Below are 20,535 nucleotides of genomic sequence, written 5' to 3'. Positions count from 1 at the left end.
TGGGCATTTGATGGCTTTCATTTAAAACTAAAGATACTCATTTTATTTAGGACCTTCTTATCATATTTTATTTATAAACTTATCTATGTACACGATTTGCGGAGGAACCAATAGCGTATTGCTCAGTCCCAATAGCAAATGGCTCAATTTCACAATGGCTCCTATTTTTCAAGATAAAATGAAGAGAACAACAGCATATTAGAACTATTCTCATCTTGCCTTTAAAAAATTGGGATGTTTGAGGATTTACCGAGATAATATATACAAACTGCTTAGCCTAGGGTCTGGCACAGAAGTACAGCTACAGGAAAATAAAAAAACAGTTACTGAGCACCCACCAACCACATGCTAGGCAGTGGAGCGCTTGCCCAAAGTTTATGGCGTTGAACCACCAGCGGTCCTAGCAACGGGTTCGAGATGCTAAGTGCTGAGCCACGGAAGGGGGCTCCTAAAGGGCGGGCGTGCTGGGGTCCCCAGCGACAAGAGTGGGCTGGGGAGCAGGGGGCGCGGGGGCGCGGGCCCCGAGGCGCAGGCGCGGCGTGCGCTCCTCCTCAGCTGCGGGGGGCGCTGCGTGTCGCCACCACTCGCAGCGCTGCGGGCTGCGGGCAGTCAGGCCGGCTCCATGAGGACCAGGCACGTGAACGTGCTGATCGCCCTGGCCGCCGTCATGCTCTTCAGCTTCTCCTGCTTTTGCATCTCCAGGATGACTCAAACCAGTGAGCTGCGGGTAGCTTCTCCGGCTCCGGGGCTGCGGGATTGCCAGGGCGGCCCGGGGTGGGGGGAGAGAAGAGGGGCGACGTGAGAGCCTAGCGCTGTCGCCCGCTCTCGTATGAGGTGTTTGACCGATGGCGCCCCCCCCCCCCCCCCCCCCCCCCCCCCCCCCCCCCCCGCCGCTTCCTTGTCCGACCGGCGGTTAAGCTGTAACGGGCGCCCCTCGTCTACCCCGGCGGCCGCGACCCCCGCCAGGCGCGCGCGCTAATGGATCGGCCTGCGGGGTTCCCCGGCGCTGTCCCGCCTCCGCGCGCACTTTTCCTCCGAAGGTTCGAGGGTCCGGTTTGTGCCCAGCTTCCCGCCGCCCGCTTCCTCTTCCCCATCGTTTCCAGAAACGTGCCTGTTTGAATTAAGAACTCCTCTTACAATTCTTAATCTCAGGAAACAAACTGAGGGTTGCTGGAGTGGGGGGTGGGGTGGGAGGGATGGGGTGACTGGGTGATGGACACTGGGGAGGGTATGTGTTCTGGTAAGCGCTGTGAATTGTGCAGGACTGTTGAATCTCAGATCTGTACCTCTGAAACAAATAATGCAATATATGTTAAGAAAGAAAAAAAGAAGAAGAAGAATGTAGCAGGAGGGGAAGAATGAAGGGGGGGAAATCGGAGGGGGAGAAGAACCATGAGAGACGATGGACTCTGAAAAACAAACTGGGGGTTCTAGAGGGGAGGGGGTTGGGAGGATGGGTTAGCCTGGTGATGGGTATTGAGGAGGGCACGTTCTGCATGGAGCACTGGGTGTTATGCACAAACAATGAATCATTGAACACTATATCTAAAACTAATGATGTAATGTATGGGGATTAACATAACAATAAAAAAATTAAAAAAAAAAAAAAAGAACTCCTCTTACAAAGCGAACATCTTTCCTCTTTCGTGTTCCACGTTACGTGATTGAGCCACACTTCAAGGCTCCCTAGAGTATTTTTTGCGAAGCCAAAAAGGGGTGAGATGATGGAGAGAATTTAGAGCACGGGTATATAGCACCTGAACTTTCTCGAATGAACCGTGAGGCTTATGTTACTGCTTCGAAATACACCGAGGTTTTAATTCATTTTGTTTTAGGGTTCCCAGTTTAGCAAATAAAAGTGGAGATTGCCCAGGGAAATTTGAAGTTTGGATAAACAATGAGTAAACTTTTAGTATAAAAATTGCACAGAATATATTTATACCAAAAGACTTATTGTTTATCTGAGATTCAAATTTAACTAGATTTCCTGCATTTTATCTTTCAGCTCTACTTGTCCATTGGCCAGTGTAACATTTTTTTTTTTTGAGAGTAATAGAAGAGCTTTATTTTTATTGATTTTTTTATTATTATGTTATGTTAATCACCATACATTACATTGGCCAGTGTAACATTTTAGCGTCCATGTAGTTGGATTTTTAATTTAAGCTTAGGAATCCTGTAAATATATTAAGCCAGCCTTCCAAGATTGTCCTTAGGTTGTTTTAGGTTAAATTTTCGTTCTTATTAAACACATTTATGACCCAGGGTTCACACAAAGTAACCTTGGTGGTGGTGTGAAGGATCGAGTTTGGAAGTGGCTTTAGTCTACTGATTAATACGAAATTTTGTCATGTATACACAATATCAACATTCTACTCTATTTGTTTCAAAGGATTAGGAATACATAATAATTTGTCTGATTTATACTACTGATTTTTAATCATTTTATACACTTACCCCTTCTTCATTTTCTGTAAGGAACATTATCCAGATGTGTTTTTATGCATTTTAGGACAATAAACAATTTCTACTTTTATAACAAAAAATAAATCGTTACTCATAATTAGAAAGTAAAATGTAAACTCCCTTTTAGAGTAATTTTGGAAGGCAGTTGAAGTTTGGTCCCTCAAAGTATTTATATTCCCAGCATTCATATATTCAAATTCAGAATATGAGATACTGTTCCTGAAAATGTACCACTCTTAGAATAACTGATAAAACAGGTTTCTCATGTTTTACATTTATGTTTCTGTGTAACCTAGGTCTAAAATAGTTACAAAATCAGTCCTTGTACAAAATCAATCCTGAGATGTTCTTATGTCAACAAAAGAAAACAGACTTCATTTAGTTTTGGAAGCAGCGATTTTTATAAGACACCAAAGATAGTCCCAATGGTTTTTAAAATTTGATCCATAGTTGTAATTCTTATCAATGAAAACTTGGGAATATTTATTAGAAAGATGGCTGGGGGTGCCTGGGTGGCTCAGTTGATTAAGCGCCCGGCTCTTGATCTCAGCTCAGGTTTTGATCTCAGGGTAGTGAGTTCAAGCCCCACGCTGGGCTCCATGCTGGGCAAAGAGCCTACTTAAAAAAAAAAAGTTGGCCACAACCTAGTGGCCTTCTTTACCCTTTTAAATTTTTATGTGCCTATAACCTTTTGTTTCTATAAGCTCATAGTATTAACAGTTCATTAATTTGTTTTATAAATATGTAAGCTCCATGAGGAGAAGAATTTTTTGTTTTTGCCTGTTTGGTTCACTGCTGTGTCCCCAGCATCTGGAAAAATGCCTTATATAATAGGTATGCTCAATATTTGTTGACTGGTTGAATGAATGAGTGAATTAATGAATTTGATAAATACTTCATGTTGTAGGAACTAGGCAACAAAAAATTTTTAAACCCTCACTTTCAGGGAGCTTACATTCTGGTTAAGGGAAATAAACAACAAACAGGAATGATAATGCCCTATGATGTCAGGTGTTGACAAGGGAGAGAAAGTGCTATTTTAGATAGGGTGGTTAAGGAAATTCATATTAATGCCTATTCCTGAATGAAGTAAGGGGGGCTATTGTGTGGATATCTGGGGGAAGAGTTTTCCAGGCAATGAGAAAAGCTGGTGCAAAGGCCCTGTGGTGCAATCAGCTTGATATGTTTGAGAAACAGCTAGGAGGCTAATGTGAACAGGGAAGAGTTGTAGAGGGATAAGATCATGGAGACCATAGTAAGAACTATGACTTTTATGCTGAGTAATATAGGAAGCCATCTACATAAAAAGGTGGTCAACATCACTAATCATCAGGGAAATGCAAATCAAAACCACAGTGAGATACCGCCTCATACCTGTTAGGTTGGCTGTTTTTAAAAAGACAATAAATAATGAGTGTTGGTGAAGATGTGGAGAAAAAGAGAACCTTCATGCACTGTTGGTGGGAATGTAAATTGGTGTAGCCACGGGAAAACAGCATGGAGTTTCCTCAAAAAAATAAAGATGGGACTACTCATATGACCCAGCGATTCCACTTCTGGGTATTATATGAAGCAAGTGAAAACACTAACTTGAAAAGGTATCTGTATTCCCATGTTTATTGCAGCATTATTTATAATAGCCAAGCTATGGAAGCATCCTAAGTGTCCTTCAATGGATGAATGGATAAAGAAATTTTATATATTCTATTATAATGGAATATTATTCTTTCAGTCCCAGGTGTAGCTCGAAGTCAGCAGAGTCCAGGATGTACATGTGGGCCAATCAAGACGGTAATTGAAATGTCATGTGGAATTTAAAGTATATCCAGAACAACAGTGTGTGACAATAATTACAAGATAAGATAGGAGAGGGGTAAATGGAGTTAAATGGTACTAAACTTGCAGCACTGTTGAAAAGTGAGAATGTGAGAATTTGTATTAGACTGTAATAAGTCAAAGATTCACATTGAAATCTCTGGTCTAACTACTAAAATAATTGTAAAATAATGCATAACAATATCACTCATAGTTAATGCTCCAAAAAGGAAATTACAGTATTTTCTGACTGTATATAAAACAAAACCAAACTGATGATGTTTACAAGAGATATGTTTAAATTTTAAAGATAGAGAAATGTTGGAAGAGGGATGGAAAAGTATATACCAGCAACCTGATCCAAAAGAAAGTTGATGTAGCTATATTAATATCAGCAAAATAGACTCTAAGGCCAAGTGCAACATAAATGTTGAATAAACATGGAAGAACTTCATTAGCAATCAAAGAAATGCAAATTAAAAACACAAGATAGCATTTCATACCATTCAGATTTTTAAATTTAGGAGATAAGACATTTGGTGAGGATGGGGAAGTGCAGGAATTTGCACACACTCCCCTTGGGAGTGGGGAGTATACATACATACATTCAGTCACTTTCGTTATGTGACGTGCATTTCCTGTGTCCTAGCAATTCTGCTAGTCAGGACTGAAATCGGTGTGCAACCTTACCCAATGGTTTATGGCCACCTCTTCTTGTCACTGATCAGTACCCATGCCATATACGTTGTTCAGTATTTTTTTTTTTAAGATTTTATTTATTTATTTGTCAGAGAGAGAGCACAAGCAGGGGGAGCGGCAGGCAGAGGGAGAAGCAGGCTCCCCACTGAGCAGGGAGCCTGACGCAGGACTTGAACCCAGGCCCCTGGGATCGTGACCTGAGCCGAAGGCAGACGCTTAACCGACTGAGCCATCCAGGCGTCCCAAGGTTGTTCAGTATTTAAAATAACATCCTTACCACCAGATATATCAAAGGGAAAGTCTTGAATATATCAATCTGGTATATTCTTGGTAGCATTTTTTATAATTGTTCATCAACAGAAGAGCTAAATGTGTTACTGTATATTCAAAACAGTGGAACATTTAACAGTAGTGGAAGTGAATGGACTAGAGCTTGACTTATCAGTATGGATGGATTGCAAAAACATAAATTAAGCAAAAGAAGCAAGTGCAGAAGAATACATATAAGTATTATTTTATTTATTAATATCTAAAAACATATGAGTCAGCTTGCACAAGTGGTAAAACTTGAAAGAAAAGCAATGGAAGATTTAATACAAAATTCAGAATTCTACTTATCTGGGAGTAAGGAGGAAAGGGAACATAATCTTGGAAGAAAACAGATGGACTATTTAAGGCTAAGGTAGTAGTGGATTCATGGATGCTCATTTTTATTATTGTCTTTCAAACTATTTTATATATGCTTTGTAGTGCCTGAAATATTTCATCATAAGACCTAACGCATAGAGGGACCACTCAAAGGGAGTTCAATGGGTGTTGTTCGTAGTGTGATTTGATTATTGCAAAGTATATGTGGAGTGGAATAATCCAAAATATATTTTACCTTTTTACCTTCATCTCCTACCAACTGCTTCGGATAGTCTTCTTTGGAACCACGTTGGGTACAAATAAATGAATAATAAATTTGAAGTTGTCTGCCAATACTTCAACCTCATGCCATTCATTCCCCTTTCTTTTGACCCCTTGAGTGAATTACTTGCTTTCCCCTCAGTATGCCATACCATTTCATACTTAGGCATTTATGTTGTTATTTTCTTAGTTTGGAATGCCCTTCCCTGCCCTTTGCTGTAGGGCGACATTCTGTACATTCTTCAAATTCTCAAATACCCTGTCTTCTCTGAAACCTTTTCCCTCGTCCTTCCCCCACTCCTCAGTCTTCCTTACTAGTTAAGCATTTCTGCCTCTCTCTGCCTGTGGCACTTGAGCATAACTCCATTTTCACAATTATATTAATTGGTTGTTTAAATACATGCTCCTTCCTCCATCTCTTGTCGGGTAATTTAGAGCAGGAACCTGACTTTATCCATGTTTACCTGTCATATAGCTCAGTGAATAACACATGGTTAAGTATTAAATGGCAGAAAGAATGCATACCCTGGGATGCTTCTCATTGCTGGAGGGGTTTAGTGAATGAAATGGGGTGGAAGAGTCAGGACATGGCTATATCGGATAAGACCTTGTATGTGAAGGCAAGTAGTTTGGACTTAATTCAGTAAGCATTCAGGGAATCATTTAAAGTCTTTGAGCAGTGTTTCCAGAAGATTAATTGTGGGTTGGAGGTGAGAGACTAATTAAGAGACAGTTATAATAGTGTAGCTAGAGGCAGTAATGACCTGAACTATGGTAAAGTCAATGATGAGAAAGGTAAAACAATTAAAGAGATCTATAACAGTGCTTCTTAAATTTTAACATGTATACCAATCACCTGTGAATCTTATTAAAGCACAGATTCTGACTCAGTAGGTCTGGGGAGAGGCCTGAAATACTGCATTTCTTTTTTTCTTTTCTTTTCTTTTCTCTTTTCTCTTTTTTTTTTTTTTTTTTTTTTGAGAGAGAGAAAGAAAGCATGCGTGCATGTGAGCGAGTGGGGGGGGAGCAGAGGGAGAGGGGGAGAGAGAATCTCAAGCAGACTCTGTGCTCAGTGTGGAACCCAACACGGGGCTCCGTCTCACAACCCTGAGATCACAACCTGAGTCGAAATCAAGAGTCAACGCATAACTGACTGAGCCACCCAGGCACCCCAAGAGATAGATACTGCATTTCTAATAAGCTCACAGCTGATGCCAAGAAACTGCTGTCCAATATGGCAACCCCTATCTAGGTGACTGTCGAGCACTTGAAATATGGTTAGTGTAACTGAGAAAATAAATTTTAAATTTTGTTTTATTTTAACTAACTTAAACTTAAATATAAAGACTGAAGCAGTGCAAAATATTTCTCCATTAAGCAAAATTTTATTGTTTTGGTAAGACTGCATTTCACTGTTACTATTAAAATTTTGCATGTGAATTAAGATGTACTGTAAGTATAAAATATGCACAGGATTTAGCATACGTAGTACAAAAAAGAATGTAAACTATTCCATTAGTTATTTTTTATGTTGGTTATATGTTGAAAAATATTTCAGATATATTGAATTACATTAAATATATTCTTTACAATTACTTGTTTCTTTTTACTTTTTTTTAAATGTGGCTACTAGAAAATTCAAAATTACAAAGGTATCTTACATTTTATTTCTGCTGGATAGCAGTGCCTTGGACTCTTGCTGTGAGAAACAAAGGTCAGTGGTACTTAGGATCTCACCTGGCCCCTTTCTTATGGGCGGAAGTCACATTGGCCCATTGCACACATGGACTGGTGTTTGTTTTCACAATTTCACCACACTTGATTCAAAACATCAAATTATTGTTTATTTCAAACCTTTGAAACATAGTTTTATAACATCTCACCCTCACAAAATACCTGAGTGAATATGAAAGTAGTGTAAATATTTTAAATAGAATATTGTTGAGGGGCGCCTGGGTGGCTCAGATTGTTAAGCATCTGCCTTCGGCTCAGGTCATGATCCCAGAGTCCTGGGATCGAGCCCCACATAGGGCTCCCTGCTTGGGGGGGGAGCCTGCTTCTCCCTCTCCCTCTACTGTTCCCCCTGCTTGTGCTCTCTCGCTCTGTCAAATAAATAAATAAAAAAAATCTAAAAAAAAAAAAAAGAATATTGTTGAATAGAATTATCAAGTAAAATTGTATAAGAAGCAGATGTAAGACTAGGGAATATATCCTTTAACTGTTTTGCATGGTGGTTTTCTGCAAATACTACTTCCTCTAGAGAAAACTCTTTGTTTTCATGTTTACCAAATTGATCCCTCAGGGACAGACTTAGCATTGTGGAAGCTTAGCTATGTTGCATCACCCATGATATATCAACTTCAAACACATGATTCAGTTTGCAGAGAGAATATTACCCCAGGAACCCCAATAACATAGGGTTATATTGGTTAAACTATGTCTACTTCTAAAGTTTGTCGACATCTTTAAATAGTATCCATTTTATGAATATTCAGGATTTATCTGGGATAGTTGCAGTTCTTTTGATTAAAGCACAGTTCAGTTTAAAAATCACTCAGGGCACCTTGGTGGCTCAGTTGGTTAAGCTCTTGGTTTCGGCTCAGGTCATGATCTCAGGGTCATGAGATCGAGCTCCACATCAGGCTCTGCGCTGGGTATGGAGTCTGCTTGGGATTCTCTCTCTCTCCCTCTCCCTGTGCCCCTTCCCACCCCCCCCCAAAAAAGTTGTCCCCCTGCCCTGTCTCTAAGCCCACTGGTCCTGCTTTCTCCTGAACCAGCTCCAGCTAGGCTTTTACCTTGCTGGGGACTGCACACTGCTGTCTCGCAGCTCCTACCCTGTCCTCATCCTCCTTGTCCTATTCAACAGCACTTGACAGTTGATGACTTTCATCTCCTTGACACATTTTTCTCACTTGGTTTCCAAGGTCTTGACACACCCGAATTTCCTCCTGCCTTACCAGCTAATCTGTCTTAGCTTTGTTACTGACTTCTCATGTGTTCAACTTATAACTTGGGGTGCCCCAGAATTTAGTCCTTGGGCCTCATCTCTTCTCTGCTCATCCTCATTCTCCTAGTGATCTCCTGCTTCTTACCACAGGTCTCTCTAAATGTCTGTGGCCAGGCCAGGCCAGTTCTCCCGCCAGACCCACACATGGAGCTGCCTACTGAGATGTGTGATAAGCATCTCAAATCTAACATGTCTCAAACCAGACAGACTCCTAGTATTCACACCAAAACTTGCTCCCTTCATCTTCTCCATCTTAGTAAATGGCCACTCCTTTCTTCTAGTTGCTCAGAATATCATTGCCTCCTTTTTTTTTCCATATCCCACATTTGATGTCAGCAAATCCTATCTTCTTTATCTTCAGACTATATCCAGAATTAAACCATTCCTCAGCACTTACCCACCAACAATCTTTTCTAAGCCACAGACGTCTTTCCTGATCGCCCTTCTTCAGTCTTAGTTTCCCCAACTCTGTTGTTCACACAGCAGATAGAAGGATCCTATTCTTGCAAGTCGGATTATGTGACTCTCTGCATATAGACTTCTATTGGCTCCCCAGTTTGCTTAAAGTAAATCTAAAGTACTTAGAAAGGTGGCTTTGTAATTTCATCACCTACAACTCTTCCTGTCATTCATTTTGCTTCAGCCACACAGTCTCCATGCTGTTTCTGGAGATAGTGGGCACCCTCCTGCCTCAGGGCTTTTGCACATGCTCTTCTCTCTGTACCAGAGTTACCTGCAGCATTCCTTCATTTGCTTTTTTCTTGTCTGTGCTCACACGTTATCTCCTCAAGCCTTCTCTGATCACCCTGTTTACAGTTAAAACCTCCCCCCACCATCAACACTGTATCCTTTTTCCCTGCTTTATATTTTTTTGGTACTCATAAACGTATGATTCACTTATTTCTTGTTTTTTCCATTCAGTAGGATGTAAGTTCCAAGGGGGCCAGGAGTTCTGTTTTGTACATTGTCATAGCCCCAGGACATGTAACAGTATTTAGTTTAATAAGTATTTGTTGAACGAGGGAATGAATTGCATGGCCAGGCAACTGTTCTGGCTGGTGAGGTATAGAAGGCCCTGAGAAGAGCATCCCTTCCCAAAGAAAAACTCAGGCTTTGCTTGGAATTGTAAATGTGAATTCTGAACTTTCTGTCACAGTGTTTCAGGAAGGAACAGAAAATTGCTTTTACTCTTGACATCCCCCTCTCTACTGAGACCAAATGGTTGATCTCTCTGCTATAGCCATGTATTTCCATCTGTAGAGAATATGCAAAATTCCTAGTATTGCACTGTGAGGGCAGTGATGACCAACACAAATTGCCAACTGGGGAGACGAACCATTGCTTCAGCTGGGTTGATTCTGGGGCCCAGATTAGGAGGCCTTCAAGAGGCTGCTGAGAAAAAAATAGTTCAGAGCAGCAAGTCCTCCATCTTTTCCTTACTGAGTGATGTATATGTACAGATTAAATTGTGGCTTGGATCCAGCAGTGCCTTTTCACTCTTGTCATTTGTCATTCACTCTTGTCTGGCCTTTCCCTGGAGGTGGATTGAGGGAGGAAACTGTATATCTTGTGCCACGAGCCACTTGCTAGTGAAAACCAGACATGTAGAGCCTTGAGTTCTGCTGGTTGTATCATAACAGGCTAGGGACTTGTGCAGGGATGGGGCACAAGGCTCACTGTGAAAGACTGCAAGAAGTCTTAATAATTATAGGATTCTCTGTAATGGTTAGTCAGCCAGTTGGGTCTTTCCCTAAACCTCCACTGCCCTGTTTCAGCAAGCCCAACTATGCATAAAACCTGAATCTACGTGTTTGTGTGTGTACCCCATGGATGGGAGTCCCTGTTGGCAGGATACTCCATATAATATGCAATTGTTGCATTTGAGAGATTCAGTGACACAGAACTGGAGATGGAGAGGTGTTGTGAGAGACCCTAGAGATGGAGCTGGCCACTGAGTGAGGACTGGAGAAGTGGGGCCCCCTCCAACCCAAGCGGGAGAGACGTGTCTTGTTAGAGAGCAGTGAAACAGCAGGTTTAATTTCCTCTGTTGTATCTTGGGGTGGATGATCCATTGAGGCTTGGGAGAGAAATATCAGGATATTACAGTTTATTGGTTGCTTCCTGTCCTCAGTAGGGTAGCTCAGGCAAGACATAAGTTTTGTTCCAGGCTGGCCTATCTGAAAGGTGAATGGAACCAGCAAGGTGGATGTACAATGCTGTCAGGGGGTGCCGAGTCTGCCCATGGCCAGGGATTCAAGACCTCTGGGAACCACTTAGGCACCTGCTGGACTTCAGATTCTGAATCCTCCGCCCAAGGCTAAGGCTAGTGTGAGCCAAGGCAGGGAGGGAAGGACACAACAGGAAATGAGACTGGGAGAGTTTTTATCCCTACATTTTCTTACTCCATGTTATAAGTCAATCTCACTTTTGCTCTCAAATCTGTAACACCAGCCCTAATCTCTCCCTTGAACTTCAGAGTCGTAGAGCCAAATGTTTGCCACATATGTAGATGCCTCATAAGCATCATCACGGCTCCTTTTCCTGTTTTCCCAATTCAGACTGAAGAAATCTGTAGTCATGTCAGAAACCTAGTAGGGATTCTAATCTCTCTCAGTCAGTTCAAAGTCTTTTCAATAAAAGCTCTTAGATGTTTTTCATATTACCCCTATTTCCTAATCTTTTCTGCCCTAGTTTATTCTTTTATCGTCTCTCACATGAAACTATCTGTATATGTGTTGTTTTACAAAAAAGAAATGATTTTATACATAGTTTTGTTTTTAAAAAACAATTGTTTTTACAACATTAAATATTCTATAAGATGATTTTCATAGCTGTATAGTATTACATTGGCGAATGAATAAAATGTAGCCCATTGATAAATAGTATTTGTCAGATATTTGTCAAAGCGTTTTTTTCATGTGCTTTGCCACATGGCTTATGTGCATTATTGTTATCACTTCTTCCCAACTCTGGGGCAGGGATTTTTAGATATCCATTTATACATGAAGGAACAGAGGTTAACAAACATAAAATAGCTTGTCCAAGATCACACAAGTATTAAGTGATGAAACTGGGATTCAGTTATACATGATTTAACACCCGAGCCACTGTAACTTTTAAAAGGAAATTCTGTAATTTATTTAGCACATGTCCATTGTTGAGCATTTAGGCTGTTTCTGATTTTCTTATAATGATTAATAATGCTGCTGCCTATGTTATACATCCTTAGAGCCAAATCTGTGTATATAGTTCTGGTTATTTTCTTCAGATAAATTCTTAAAAGTGAATTTTTTGTCTCAATTGGTTTTTCCCTCTAATTACAAATCTAATATGTGCACAAAATTGAAAATTTGGAAAATATAGAAAAGCACAAAGTAATAAAGCAAAAACCGTTTATAATAATTCCACCTTCCAGATAGTACTGTTTTAACATCTCACTCTTTCTCCAGCCTCTTATGTGTATTGTATATACATATATATATATAAAGTATGTACATGTATATATACACCCATAGTGTTACAGCTATGTTGAAGCAGATATTTTATTTTCTCGTTAAATATTATAGAAAATTTTATGATACCGTTGCTACATATATAAATATATACACATATGTTTTCCTTGCAGGTAATCAATTAATTAATTGTAGAAACCATATTTTGGAGTTTAAGGAAAAAATGCTACATTTAAAAAACAAAACTGAAAGAAATCGCCAAGAGCTGATCAAAGCCTTGAGTAAAATGAAGTATGAAATGACACAGAGAAAAAATATGTCCATAAACTTAGGTTTGTGTTGCTTTTGTTTTTGTGGGTGGTGGTTTGTTTGTTGGTCTTGTGTTTTGTGTTTGGGAATTTAGATTTTGTGCTTTGTGATTTGAGGACACTTCTCCCCAACAAATATAACTAAATTAGTCACTTGTTTTTTTATTGTGAGACATACAAAAATCAGGTAAGAGATATCACTGATACACTTCCTCTCCTCTGTAGCTCAGAAATGGTCTTCCTGTGTTTTCTGTGTGACTTGCACCACCATCGTGACCCATCCGCTAGATAGGCCAGAACCCTGAGTGTCACTCTGACTCCCCCACCCCGCCTCCTCTTGCATATTCCCATTTCAGTCAATAAGCAAACCTGTTGATTCACAATCCTATGTATCTCACAAATCTGTCCACATTTTCCCATCACCATCTCTGCTGCTCTAGTCAGGCTGCCTTCATGCCTCGTCTGAATGACTGCTAACATTCTTCTCTGTTTTTTCTCTCTCTCCAGACTTGTCCCCGCCTATCTATTTCCACTGTAGCCAAAGTGAAGGCTCACAATCCTGTGTATCATGCTGCAGTGGCTCCCATTTCTCCAGGATAAAAAGTCCTGCCTCTGTTTCCCCTTTTGTAGTCAGGTAGTCCTTACTCTTAATACCTTGCAACCACTAATCAGTTCTCTGTTCTTAGAGTTTTCTCTTCCCCAGAATGCCATTCAGAGGGAATCATACAGTGTGTAATCCTTGGAGACTGACTTCTTTCACTTAACAAAGATTCATCGAAGTTATGTAACCAAATTTTTGTTGACTTTACATTGCTGAGTAGCCTCTGATTATAGGGATATACAGTGGATTGAGTTTGTTTATCCTTTTACCAATTGAAGGACATTTAGGTTGTTTTCATTTTTTTGACAATTACAAGTACATGTTACTGTAAACATTCATATACAGGTTTTTTGTATGAAAAAAATTTTCTTTAAGGTATATATATTTATATATATGTATATATATCCTGAATACATATCAGATAGATATGTGATTTGGAAATGTCTTCTCCCAATCTTGGCTAGTCTTTTCATTCTCCTTATGGTGTCCTTCAGAAACCAAACACTTTTAATTGTGAAGTTCAATTTATCAATTTTTCTTTTTATATAATGTTTTTGATATTACCTTTAAGAACTCTTTACCTCCCTCAGGGTCATGAAGATTTTCTTTTATGTGTGTGCTTTGAATTTTATAGTTTAGGTTTTACATTTGGGTCTCTGAAACTTTTGAGTTGGTTTTTGTATATGGTGTGAAGTACAGGTCAAGATTCAGTCTTTTTCATGTGAATGTCTAAGTATTCCAAGTATTCTTTGTCAAAAAGTCTGTCTTTTCTGCATTGAATTGCCTTTGCACCTTTTCCAAAAATCAGTTGATGATATTTATGTGGATCTATTTCTGGATTCTCTATTCTGTTCCATTGGTCTGTGTATCTTTTTTCAATGTAATACCACACTGTCTTGATTACCATATTATATATTATGAATTATATAGGGTGTGAGTTTTCTAATTTTGCTCTTCTTTTTCAAAATTGTAGAGGTATATTCAAATGAATGGTAAAAGTAGAATCATTAAATGTTGAGCTACAAAACAAGGTTATAGAGATACCAACGTTAATGTGATATTAATCAAAATAGCAGATCAGATCAATTATAGCATGTTTCAGTTATACTTCATTTAGAACTGACAGTTCTGTTAGTCTCTGGTTACGTAGCTCATAGTGCTAGACTTAAATATTATTTTTAAAATAAATATAAATCAATAATATTTGAACTATATTTTGTAGCCATATGATTTTAATAGTTCACATTTAATTGTATTTCTCTTATATATTGAACACTAAATCTGTTAATCTCATTATGAAAAATTGTACCAAAGAGAGAAAAATCCCTATGGTCATGCACTTAGCAACCCTCTTTTTTCTCTCTTTCAGTTGAGAAGAAAATGAATACATTGGGTAAGAATGAAACAGCATCTAATACATTTGAAATCCTAAAGTTCTTTTTTCCTCATCTAAGGAAAGTAGACAGAATTTATCCTGATGTAATCATTGGAAAAGAGAAAACAGGTGGTAAGCAAATTTAGAATTAGAAAATCAAATATAGATATTTTGATCTTTGAGGACATGCTTTTAAGTTTTGTTGTTGTTTGTTTGTTTGTTTGTTTTTTTAAGTAGGCTCCATGCCCAATGTGGGGCTTGAACTGAGAATCCTGAGATCAAGAGTTGCATGCTCTACCGACTGAGCCAGCCAGGAGCCTCTTAAGTTTTTTTGGATGCTTCTCTAATTATTACTATATTGCTTTTAAGTTTTAATATGTAATCCATTAATATAATACTCTGATACATAGACCACCAGCTTATGTGGCATTAATTTGGACTTCCAGAAATTATATGACTTGGCAGAAGAAAATAGTTCAATAGATATTTAGAGACTTGAATTCAAATTCAACTCGAATACAGATGTTTTAAAAGTAGGTTATTATAAGTCACATATACATTTGACTTATATTAAGCATCTGCTAAGTACCTGGCAACTCTTGTCTCCCTTGGTTTTGATCAATTCATTCTTATCTGGTTATCTTCCTATTTCCCCATCTTTTTGGGGACAAAGGTCAGTGAAAGCTTTACAGAAGAGGTGATGTTTGAGCTAATCCTTAAATAATGAATTTAACTTCAGCAGGTATTAAAGAAGAGAGAAAGCATTTAAGTTAGGGATTTTAGGGCGAGTCTCCAAACGCTTGCCATTCTCACAGACCGTGTTTATTCTGAGTCACCCCAGGCCAGCGGCAGCCAACCACAGCCCGCAGGCCAAAGCTGCTACTTTACAATAAGATTTTGTTGGAGCCTAGTCAGTGCTCATTGTTACTTGTCTGAGGCTGTTCTCATGCTACAGCGACAGAGTTGAGTAGTTGCAACAGAGACTGTATGGCCCGAGAGACAAAAATGTTTATTTACTACCTAGTCCTTCACAGAAATAGCTTACTGATCTCTGATCTACACGGTTCCTTGGGAATAAGTAGTGTTCCGTAGCACATGCCTCTGCCAAGCCTGCTGAGTTGGGATGGGGGTGCTGGTGGCATTGTTTAACATCTGAGTTCTCACTGCGTTCCATATACTGAGTTACTGTGCTTTCCTTCCTTCTATTTTTTTTTTATGTTTTCTCTCATTGTCTCATTTGACCCTCACAACCCAGTACAGTAGGACCTATGATTATCTCTAATTTACACCTAAGAAAATTGAGGTTTAGAGATATTAAGCTACTTCTTGAGATCGCACTTGAGTCTTAAACTGCATCAGATTCCCTCTTAGGAGTATTTTGAATATGGCATGTGTATGTACATAGACGTGCATAATGTGTGTGAATATATGAGAAAGTGGTGCTCCCCCAAAGCTATAGGTAACAGGAGGAGGAGATGAAAGACATAGAAAAAAAAAAAAAACCCAGTATGTAGAAACTATAAAATAGTAGATACCAAGAATCAGCATAGACTTAAATAAAAATCAGCAAAGATAAGCAGAAGCCCATGCCAGAGAGTGAAAGGAAGGAGGGAGAGATGTTTGTAATTGGGAAGAACAACAGAACTCTTTCTGGGGTTTTGAGGTGTTGAGGTAACCCAGTTAGCAGAACTGTGTTAAATCTTTTTTTTTTTCTTTTTTAAAGATTTTGTTTATTTATTTGACAGAGACACAGCAAGAGAGGGAACACAGCAGGGGGAGGGGAAGAGGGAGAAGCAGGCTTCTGGCTGAGCAGGGAGTCTGATGCGTGACTCCATCCCAGGACCCTGGGATCATGACCTGAGCCAAGGCAAACGCATAACTGACAGAGCCACCCAGGCGCCCTATAGAACTGTGTTAGATCTTGAATAATTTTCTAATTCCCCAACTATTTCCTGATTTCCACCCATGCTGTATATATTGATCCTCCTTTTGAGCCCTTTGGTGGATTTTCATTGGTCCTTGAGAGGACCAGTTTGCCTATAAACCTTCATTACCAGAAGTAATTGAAAAGATTTTTTTTTTCCTGGTAACTAAAAGATCATAGCACATAAAACATTTGTAAAAGCACTGAAGCCTATAGCAAGGCCTACTGGGGAATCTGTCATCAGTCTTATTTGTTCTATATTCTGAGTATATTTCAAATAATTTCTGCTCTCTACCCTCTATAACTATTCTTTCAGCTTTCATTTCTTGCCCAGTGTATTGAAATAGACTTGTAAATTGACTAGTCAATCCATTCTTCATACCCTCCTCAGAGCTATGTACTAAAATGCATAACATCATGCTCAACTCTTGCTTAAAATCCTTTAGTGGGTCCTCAGTACATATAGGATGAAGCTAGCTCCTTGACATGGTGTATGCACAATAGACTATTTTTCAAATCAATTTTTGCCACTTCCCCTCCTTTCCAGCAACCCCAAAACACTTGCAGTCCCTGTGAATAAGCCAAGTGATTAGCACATGCTGATCACTGCCTGCAATGAACCCACCACCTCCTGTCGACCACAACTAACTTGTCATGTAAGTCCCTTCCCCATTATGACTTTTCAGCTTAACTGACAACTTCTTTGTGCAGTCCTCCATGTCCTCAAGTAACCAGCTTCTACCAGGGGAATAGCGGTGGATAAGACAAGACCCTCATCCTCCTACAGACACGTGAGAAGGCAATTACAGTATATAGGGTAACTAGTGCTGTGACAAGGGAAATACGAGGTGGAGCAAGTAATCCATACTTGGGGAATTAGGGAAGACTTTCTGGACAAAGTGACATTCACCTGAGTCATGAAGGGTGAACAGAATTGGAATAGACTAAATAGGGAAAAAGCAGGTGATGGATAGTGGAAAAGTAGAGGATGTTCATCCAGGTAGAGAAAAAGAAATAAGAGGGGTCTAACAGCAAGAGGTCCTGGACAAAAAGTGGGGCGTATGTGCACAATTGGGGCTGGAAGTTATTGTCAGTATGACATGGGGCAGAGCCCAAATAATAAAGGGACTTGGCCATTCACTTATTCACCCCAAATTTATTGCCATTATTATGTATTCTAATAACAAATAGAATGATAAGTACTATGTGAGATGAAGTAAGAATATATAGCTGGTACACCCAACCTACTTTAGAAAGAAAGTGTAGAATTAGCACAAGGAACCTGAAGAAGAGTATTCTAGGCAAAGAAAGGATGGCATGTGCAAAAGCCTGGAGATGAGAGTGTCCTATTTGGTCATTTTGAGAAGCTGAGCGATGTTAAGTGAGACTGGTTTAAAGAGAGGATAGTTGGAACGGAAGAGGAAGGTCAGGACCAGGTCATTAAAGGTCTTGTAAATGTTTGTAAATGTGTTCCTTACCCGAAGGCATTGGGAGTCATTTCGGGAATTGCATTTTAGAGTGGATCCCAAAGTTTGAATAATAAAAAAATTTAAAAATCCACTCAGAATATAATTTTAAAATAAAAAGTTCAACATGGTAACAACAACAACAAAAATCACCCAAAAACAAAAACAACAAAACCCAAAGTTTGAAACTTGATTCCTGCCTTACACCATCCATAAAAATCAATTCCAGGTGGACTGTAGATCTAACTATAAAAGGCAAACAATAAACCATCGAGAAGATATTCAGGAGAATATCTTTATGACTTGAAGATAAACAAAGATTTCTCAACGGGAATCAAAAAAGCACTAACTTTATGTAAAGGAAGAGATGGATAAATTGTACTATATTAAAATTAAGAATTTCTGTTCATCAAGAGGTAAAACATTGAAAAGGGAACCCAGAGTGGGAGATGATACTTGTAATACACATAACTGACAAAGCATTCATATTCAGAATCTATAAAGAGCATTAATAAATAAGAAAAATCCAGAAAACTCAGAGAAATGGGTAAGAACTTAAACAGGGATTTCACAGAAGAATGTCCAAAGACCAATAAACATATGAAAGTATGTTCGAACTCAATAGTAATCAGGGAAATACTAATTCTTACTGTTCTCACCAAAGTTCAGTAATTTTTTTGTTACATAAATGCTTCTCAGTTTGTTGTATATCCAGGGCCCTGATTGTTTTGACAATTTTTTTCTAGTTTTATTATTGCTTTTTTAGGGAGAGGATTTTCTGAGTTCCTTACTTAGCCATTCTAGAAGTCCTTATCCCCATGTTGAAGGTGGGGACGTTGAGGCTGGAGAGGCTGTGTATCTTGCCCAGGCACTGGTGTTGAGTTGGGCAGACTTTACTGATATCATTTTAGTTATCTATTTGGATGACATGAGATCCGTTCTCCCAGTGTTCCAGTCAATAGTGGTCAATACAAGTAACTTAGGGGCATGGATTCATTCCATTAAATCACTTGAAAATTACTTCATACATTTTTTTTTCACAGATGAAAATATTTCATAGTATTTTTCCTGTTTTGGGTTCCAGCATTTCCTTAGGAAGAGAAGTAGAGAATCCGCCAATGTGTGACATTTTGTACCCAAGTTAGGTAAAAGCTAAAATAAATGGAGAGTGGTTAGTTTTATCTTTTACTACACTGAAACCCTCCAACATGAGAACATCTTGGAGTCTACTTAATGCATTTACTAACAATCCACTGCAAATTGGAATTTGCTCAGGCAGAAAATGAACTTTGTGATAAAAATTAAGAGTAGTTTGGATAATTTTTGTAATATAGTTTTGGACATTCTTTATGACCATACGACTAACCCAAACACAGTAATAAGCATAGATATTAATGATAAATTATGTTTTTCTCTGTGGTTTGAAATGATGATTCCATGCTCCTTTGTCTGCAGTCTCTTTCGCACTGGGCATTTCCACTGTTAACAGAGGAAATCGAAGTTACCTGAAGCAAACACTGAATTCTCTTGTCTCCAGGATGACACCTTCAGAAGAGAAGGACTCTGTGGTGATTGTCTCTGTCGCAGATGTACGTATGAAAAATAAGTGGCTCTCCTCATGCCCAACCTGTGGTCTCCAAATACCCTTCCTCCATGGTAATCACTGTATCATTTTGGATTTTTTTTCTTAAATTTAAGAAAGCAATTCATAGATGCCTTTTTGGTTGGCAGACAATGTATTTAGTACTTGTTTGATACCACTGAGAAGGAACTAAATACGTCAATCTGAAAAGAAAATATAGTGGTTCCATGTGGAGAAATAAGATTACATTGTTAAATATGTTACTAGGAGCCCTGCATACTACATAGTACAGAAATTATATTTACAAACAGAACATTAAAATTGAAGCTATAGCAATAAAACCTGCCGGCCCAATAAAAGGTAGGTATATGAATCAAGAGATAATTTGTGTTAACTTAAGTAACAATAACCACCATGAATATTGAGGGATTCCTTTCTATATCTGAAGGATTGTAGACAATTTTTATATACATTATCTGTAGTCTGCGTTACATCCTTGTAAAGTAGGTATAGCTATCCTGATTTTACAGGTGAAGAAACTGGAGCTTATAGAAAGTAAGTAACTTACCCAGTAATTAATACAGCAGATTCAAATCTATGTCCAATGGCCCCCAAATTTTCTATCTTGCCCTCTAATGCCATGTAAAACTTACATAAAGCACTGTGTAAATATTGACACCATAAAACCTTTTGGAGGGGGAATTTGGCAACTTGTGTTAGATTTAAAATGTGTATATCCTTTGTATCAGAAATCTCAATTCTGGGAAGTTATCCTAAGGAGATAATCAAGTAGGAATTCCAAAATAATAAAAATATGACAGTATGTACAGTAGTTGAGAACACATACTCTGGATCTAGATTGCCAAGGTTCAAATGCCAGCTTCTCCATTTCCTGGCTTATGAACTTGACAAGTTCCTTCAGTTTTCTATG

General features: G+C 38.9%; 1 protein-coding gene across 3 annotated transcripts in view; it reads left to right on the top strand.

Annotated features, from left to right (window-relative positions):
- Nucleotides 1-572: 572 nt before the first annotated feature.
- MGAT4D (MGAT4 family member D) overlaps nt 573-20,535 on the top strand; it is a 41,185-nt gene continuing 21,222 nt past the window's right edge. Inside the window, exons 1-4 of one of the 3 annotated variants that reach the window (XM_032412885.1) lie at nt 573-716; nt 12,522-12,680; nt 14,627-14,764; nt 19,478-19,611. In XM_032412885.1, coding sequence (XP_032268776.1) covers nt 623-716; nt 12,522-12,680; nt 14,627-14,764; nt 19,478-19,611 — 525 coding nt within the window. In that variant the 5' untranslated portion in view covers nt 573-622. Of the gene's footprint in view, nt 717-4,129; nt 4,258-12,521; nt 12,681-14,626; nt 14,765-19,477; nt 19,612-20,535 lie in introns of those variants that run through there. The other 2 variants (XM_032412886.1, XM_032412887.1) reach the window with 2 other exon arrangements.

Source organism: Phoca vitulina, unplaced genomic scaffold (genome assembly GCF_004348235.1).
Source record: "Phoca vitulina isolate PV1807 unplaced genomic scaffold, GSC_HSeal_1.0 scaffold14, whole genome shotgun sequence".
NCBI classification, from domain to species: Eukaryota; Metazoa; Chordata; class Mammalia; order Carnivora; family Phocidae; genus Phoca; species Phoca vitulina.
The sequence above is the reverse complement of the archived record's forward strand: the minus strand, read 5'-3'. Positions and strand labels throughout refer to the sequence as shown.